This window comes from Triticum aestivum, chromosome 2A (genome assembly GCF_018294505.1).
Source record: "Triticum aestivum cultivar Chinese Spring chromosome 2A, IWGSC CS RefSeq v2.1, whole genome shotgun sequence".
NCBI lineage: Eukaryota > Viridiplantae > Streptophyta > Magnoliopsida > Poales > Poaceae > Triticum > Triticum aestivum.
Genome location: NC_057797.1, coordinates 566,317,925 through 566,325,200, shown reverse-complemented (window position 1 = coordinate 566,325,200; position 7,276 = coordinate 566,317,925). Strand labels below are relative to the sequence as shown.

Genomic DNA, 7,276 nt, shown 5'->3' with positions numbered 1-7,276 from the left:
AGGTGAAATCGGTATCCCTTTATAAAGGTTGTGAATATCAAGCGCCTCCCCACTCGCTTTAAAACTCGCCTATTCCCCAAGGGCCGTGCAGACGGCGCGGTTTGATTACCCACGCCCGTATTGATGAGAATCCCGCAATAAGGGGACACGATCTCTGCTTCGACAAGACGTGCCAATAAAACCGCATCTTAAAACATGGAGCGGGAGGCTAAAAAACGGTTCAAAATAATGACCGGGCAGTGACGTGATGTCACGCTACAAAAGTTGTCAGTGGATTGGACTCGTAAAATATTATACTCTCTACGTGAGTGTGTGGTATTCGTTTTGCAGAGCCCGACACGTTTTCTGTGTTCGAAGGTTGTTTTGGAGTATTCGGAGGAGGAACCCGCCTTGCAATGCCGAAAACAATTTGCATACCGGACACATCATCATTGAAGCCTGGTTCAGGGGCTAATGAGGGAGTCTTGGATTAAGGGGTCCTCGGGCGTCCGGACTATGTATAACATGGGCCGGACTAATGGGCTATGAAGATACAAGACAGAAGACTTTCTCCCGTGTCCGGATGGGACTCTCCTTTGTGTGGATGGCAAGCTTGCGTTTGGATATGTAGATTCCTTCCTTTGTAAACCGACTCTGTACAACCCTAGGCCCCTTCGATGTCTATATAAACCGGAGGGCTTAGTCCGTAGAGGCAATCACAATCATACAGGCTAGACATCTAGGGTTTAGCCATTACGATCTCGTGGTAGATCAACTCTTGTAATCCTCATATTCATCAAGATCAATCAAGCAGGAAGTAGGGTATTACCTCCATAAAGAGGGCCCGAACCTGTGTAAACATCGTGTCCCCTGTCTCATGTTACCATCGACCCCAGACGCACAGTTCGGAACCCCCTACCCGAGATCCACCGGTTTTGACACCGACAGGGCTCTCCTAGGAGATAACACCCCTAGTCCTGCTCTGTGGGGTCTCCGCGTGATCACTAGATCGTCAAAGGTGGCTACAAGCTTGTTCCTCGAGCCGTTTCTCTAGTGGAGGAAGAAGAGCAAGGCTAACCCTAACTTCCCTCTCTCTATGTGTGTGTAATCTCTATGAGGCTGCACCCTTTGCATGGGTGCCCTGGGGGGTTTATATAGGCCTCCCCCCAGGACAGCTCCGATTTCACAAAGACACGGTAGGGCAAGCCGCATGATGGCCCTCGAACTACGCTAGACCATGCTACACTCATCCAAGGCCACTGTGCTAGCATCCCAGCAGCAAGCAGTGACCAGGGCCGGCCCTGGGGTATGGGCGACGGGGCGACGGCCCAGGGCCCAGGCAAGGGAGGGGCCCATGATGGAGCATTTATATATACTATAACCCAGCAAAAAATATGAAAAGAATTAAAGAAAAGAAATAAGAGGCCCATCAGATAGCTAGCTAGCGACCCTTGATCGATTAGCAAACACGAAGCGTCAAGCTAGCGACCCTTGATCGATTAGCAAACACGAAGGGTCAGGCGCCGTGACACACGCCAGTTCCCAGGCACACGACTGCTCGTTTTTCGTGGCCCATGACGCCCGTCGGCCTCCTCGCTCGGTGCCTTGCCGCGTCGCCCTCGCCTCGGCCGCCGCTGCCCGCTAGAGCTGCGAGCGCCGCCCCTGCACGGCAGTCCGGCAACCCGGCCATCCAGCATCCGGCAAGGCGGCACCACGACAATACCTATACAAGTATACACCCGACTGCAAGTCTTGAAGTCTACAACGCGGCCGTCTCCAATCGCTGAAATTCTACAAGTGAATACGTTTGAACGTTTCCATCCATGTTAATTTTCTCAGTTCTTGTCCATCTCCCAAACCTTCAGTAATTTATTTATTCTTTATTTAATATGTACGTATTCAACTATACATCCATGATCCATCCTCCAACTTCAGTATGCACAAAATTTTAAAATTTTCTAATCCAATCTATTAATTTTTTGTCATTCTATGTACATGTCTAGGGTTTTATTTTGCGATCTTTTCAGTATCATTGTTGTTGATAGAGTCACTTCGAATTTGGTTACTATTGTTCTTGATGGAATCATTGAATTATTATAGTCAAATTTTAAAGTAAAAATGTGTGACTGAAAGTTACTCTTAATAAGTTATATATATAACGCACACGCATACATATATGGTCTTAGGACATAGGGGACCATATCATCGAGTTTGCCTAGGGCCTCCCGAAACACAGGGCCGGCCCTGACAGTGACGGGACAAGCAAAGTAAAGATCACATTGCCTCCAAGGAGACGCCCGATCCAGGAACCTGGAACTAGGGTTTTCCCCATAGTGCGGTGGAAAAGGGCGTAGACGCCTTCACGAAGGTAGTGACATTTTGGATGTAGACTTCTAGTGCTATTTTTGCAGCATAAAACGTTAGTTTTGGAGACTGAGAAAAATGGTCAAAAAGTAAAGAGCCTAGCTAGACCTAACTCTGCACATCGGAGGTGAGAGCGTTCTGCTGTTATCTCGCGTGTAAGGGGTGATAATCGAATGGAAGTGAATCTTCTATCCGAAATTATAGTGAGGTTACTCTACGATACTTTACTGGAACTGAATCTTCTATCTGAAACTATATCAATTTCTTACCCTCGCAAATAAAAGGCCCAATTTCTTACGATTCAAGGAAAAGGAAATGAGAACAAGCAAGCCCATCTGATGATAGACAACCGGACATTCATTAACTTTGATAGACATTCATAATTGGTAGCAAGACGAATATAGACTCCACTGACGTTTATCGACAAAACAACCAGTACATCACAGGTTGCATGCAAAGTGCAGTATCTAGTGGACATGATAAACCATTCAGCAGCACTAATTTAATAATTGCATCGGAAAGACATTCTGTGCGACAGATCCAGCTCGGTGAGAACTACATCTTCTGCATGATAACGGAGTTCTTGAGTCCAGCTTGGTCAACAGTCTGCGTAGGGTCAGTCAGCTGCTTGGGTGGGAAGCCAGTCTGCAACTGATACGGCCGCGCAGCTCCTGGGCGGGATGCATCAATGAAAGACCTGATGTCGCCCACGGTGTGGTTAAGGTTAAACCGAGCGACCATGCGAGTGCCGTCCGCTAACCTTAGCTGTATGGATGTAAAGGGCTGCGAGTCGTCCACAACTATGCCAATTGACCTGGGAGCACCGTGGGGCTCTTGTGTCACAGGAGCTGGTGCAGGACTCTCATCTGCTGAAGACCCACCAAGGGTTCTACCAACACCCTGGAAAGCTGATCGAGGCCTTGCAGGTTCCTAGATGAACAAAACCACAAACAAGGTTAACATATTTAACACTGGTATACTGCAAATAAATGAAAAGCCTACCTCATAATCTCCATGTCGTTTTATAACATTGACATGGACAGCTGTCCTTCGATCAGCAGGCTCCAGCTCTTGGGGGCACTGGGACTTCTTGATGCTCTGTAAGTACAGGGTGAGCGTGTAAACTTCCTTCAACCGCAAACAACTACTGTTCACTTCATGTTTAAATGTTAATCGCAGGGGTGGATGTTGCCCTTGTTACCATACTCAAATAATGCAAAACTGACTGCGACCTAGGAAATGGAAAGCAGCACGTATCCAGATGATCTATGGATGAACCTCAAACTGAGAACACATGGATTTGAAAAAAAGCTTAATAAAATCCATACCTCAAACAGCAGACTTCGGTTAAGAAGGGGAAAAAGCTAGTGACAAGAAATGGTGTATGAGAACAAACTAAGAACCAGAGCAAGTGCGCATTCTGTTTTCAATGTTCCTTCTCTGGCATGGTAATCGTCACAGTGAAGCGAGATATGTTTTGATTTACGATGTATTAACAATTTAACATAGGAGTGGTTCAGGTTCCAGCTTAATTTTCCACCCAATATGAGTTTCGGATGTTGCAGCTACATCCTACTCTCTATCAGAACTGGTTGGAAGTAGTAATACTGGTAATACTACAAAATGGGCCCAAGGCAGTCTAGTAAAAAACTGATGGAACTGTGTAATTACCATTTCGTCATGATGACTTGGGTCATAACCTACACTCCTATGAAACCACTAGTACACTATTAAGCATAACAACCATCCTCAAATATAAACTCTATATTTAAAGCATCAAAAGGCATGCAAAAATATGAAGGCAGCACACAGCGACACAGGGGGATGATGAAAAGACATGCTGAAAACAACTACTGGTACACGACAAAGTAAAATTGCCCAGAAATTTTAAAAAGATTCATTGTAACCTCAATGAAGTCTGCATTTGCAGCGTCCTCATAGGCTCTTAGTGGACCATCATCTACTGTGAAACCATTGTTCCAGAAATGTATATTGTGAAGAACATCCTGCGGTGGTTGAGGAGCAGCTGGTGCTGTCTGCGCATCCCCTGAAAGCAGACGACCTGTTCCTGCAAAGCTGGTTGAGCTGGAAGATTGGCCTTCAAAAGAAGGCAGTGGAACTTGCTGAGCACCCATCACTCTAGCTTGCTCAAAGATTGAGTCCACATTATTTCTCCTTGTTGGATCTTGAACAAGCATCCCACTGCACAGAAGCAAAGACAAATATAGGAAAAAAAATTATTCAAGTAAAAATGTAAATATTCAAAAGCAATCAGAAAACCCAAACTAAAAATTATTGAGATCTACCCATGCTATGAAGTATCCCTCCATTCCATAATTATCGTCGTGGTTATGTTTCAAATTTGAACTAAAACCATGACAATAATTATGAAACGGAGGGAGTAATAACTCTAGAAGGGGAACAAAAAAGACACAGAAAAGCATATAGACCCTAAATGCAAGAAAAGTACTCCCTTCTTTCCTAAATATAAGTCTTTGTAGAGATTTCACCATGGACCACATACGGATGTATGTAGATGCATTTTAGAGTGTAGATTCACTCATTTTGCTCCATATGTAGTCCATAGTGGAATCTCTACAAAGACTTATATTTAGTAACGGAGGGAGTACAACAGATTCTACTTTGGACGGACCACTAGCAATAGGTCCATTTATTCTTATTAACCATAGTTCAAAAAAGCGCTAGGCGTTAATTATGCGTTTTGCCACCGCCTTGCGCTTTTCTGATCAAAGTGTATGCTTATGCGCAGATTAAGCGTAGTTATGCGCTAGGCGTTTTGCTATCGCCTAGAGCCTAGGCACTTAAGAGCTCGCTTAGGCGCGCCTTTTTTAACTTGGTTATTAACGCAGTTCATCTGTAATATGTAGACATTTCCAGAGGAGTGTTCAAGCTCAGGTGCTCTAGTCACGATGCATGATAAGATGGCACTGAACCTGCAGGCCAAAAGAGGTCCAGAAGTCCAGATGGATGAAAAAAGGGGGGCCAATATTAGTACTAAGGTGCAAATAGACCAACAGCCCACACTGAAGCAACGTAATATCCAGCCTTTGGGAAGGCATGCAACATAATCTAGAATCCTTCCACACGGCTTCTTATAGCGGTAACATTGGGTGCAAAAAATAGTTATCTAATATACATATATAAACTTTAGAAAAAAAATGGTATAACAATATAAGCTGTCTTTGATTGAAGTGGAGTCATGCTACATCAGATATTTGTCAACCTGATTATCGTGAAGAGATGCATGATGCATCCCTAGAATTATGACCACCATACAACATTAACACGGGTACTTTTTTTACCATGCATTACATACAGCAACTTTGACAGATAGATATAGTTTATTGCAACTGGTAACAGCAGCAAGAAATTACAAGGCTATTTGCCTACAACAAGTACATATGTGGATGCCATTATACAGTTCACAATATTGTATATATCCATATCCCGGAAGTTGAAGCAAACCAAAAGCGAACTGATGATAGCATTGTTGTTTTAGATATAAATGGTTTGGAACTATTGGAAAACTAAACAGACCATCATATCCCACCCCCTGTATGTTCATGGTAATGATAGTTGAGGATGACTAAATCAGGTAGAGTCATTCTATTCATCAAACTAAAAGGACTAGGTGATCAGATGATCTGTGTTGTGACAGGTTGATAACACTACCAGACTGGGCAACAGACTACTAGAAGCCTAGAAGATACAAGATCAGAATGAAACGTGATAGCATAAGTACATTAAACTGAACTGAATTATTTGGCGTTGTTTCTCTAGTACTCCCTACATCCGTATCTAGACAAATCTAAGACAAGAATTTTGGGACGGAGGGAGTAGATGTTCACATTGTCAACCAATAAATTACAGCGGTGGCAGAAACTTCCCCGAATATAAATCTACAGTTTTGCTAAAGCACATCTAGATGCCGTAAGTATTTCACATCTAAGTCCTATATCATTGATTTTTTTACCCGGAGATTCGTGTGGGTATTTTCTTTCTTTTTTCTTTTCCTTTTTTAAGCTTGATGATTGAGTCACTTAGATATGCAATAAGTAGGGCACATCTAGATGTGCACCAGACAGACCCATAAATCTAATAGCAAAGCCTACACTTCAGCGGAACCAATACATGACCAAACTAAACTAGTCCGATCTTGAATAAATTTGCCTGCAAAAAGTATTAATCTGCAATCGTTCGTGCCGATCTAATCTGAGCAGCATTGAACACTACACCTACCTCTCAGTACTCGGTGGTCAGCTCTAACCTAGTAAAGTTTAACCTGTATCCCGCACAGTTCGCATGCCAAAAGAATCCAACCGACGTAGATCAACCGCCGAAAAAAAAAATCTGGTTATTTATGAGGTTGCCGTTCTGCAATCTACGCCTAACTAGACGATGGCAGCAGGAGGCGGGGATCCCGATGCCCACAAGCGATCGCCGCCAAATCTCGACAGGGCAATACAAAATCTGCTAGGAGGGAGATGGAGAAACCTCTTCTCGCCGCCGGTGTAGTACTCCTGGGGCTCATCGGAGTCGCTGCCGCTGCCGCCTGCGCCTGGGAACCCGGAGGGGCCGCGGTTGATGTCGGCGAGGGTGCGGATGCCCCCGCGCCCGCCGGACGGTGCCGGCTTCTTCCCGCCGTTGCCGTTGGAGGAGCTCATCGCCGACGTGTTCGCGGTAGGGTTTGGCTCGCGGTCGCGTCGTGTACTCTGCTCGCAAGTCGCGGACTGCTTTTGCTGGGGTTGGGTTGGGATATACGGAGCTGCGGTTGCGGGGGTATCACGCTATAAAATAGGAAGAAAAAAAAGAGTTTTTTTTTCTTTTGAGGCATTATCATCCATGGACCCGCGTTAACAGACGTGGCCCGGCCTAGTAGAAGCCCTTAAAAGCCCAAACGAGTATGCTCCTC

The 7,276-nt window shown here is 44.8% G+C and overlaps 1 protein-coding gene across 1 annotated transcript; it reads right to left on the bottom strand.

Annotated features, from left to right (window-relative positions):
• Positions 1 to 2,682: 2,682 nt before the first annotated feature.
• On the bottom strand, positions 2,683 to 7,153 carry LOC123189462 (plant UBX domain-containing protein 4). The gene is made up of 4 exons (XM_044601884.1): positions 6,859 to 7,153; positions 4,251 to 4,545; positions 3,346 to 3,441; positions 2,683 to 3,273 (listed from the first exon to the last, which is right to left on the bottom strand). The coding sequence occupies exons 1-4, from the start codon at positions 7,026 to 7,028 to the stop codon at positions 2,899 to 2,901; spliced, it is 936 nt and encodes a 311-aa protein (XP_044457819.1). The 5' UTR covers positions 7,029 to 7,153; the 3' UTR covers positions 2,683 to 2,898.
• Between the last annotated feature and the right edge of the window lie 123 nt (positions 7,154 to 7,276).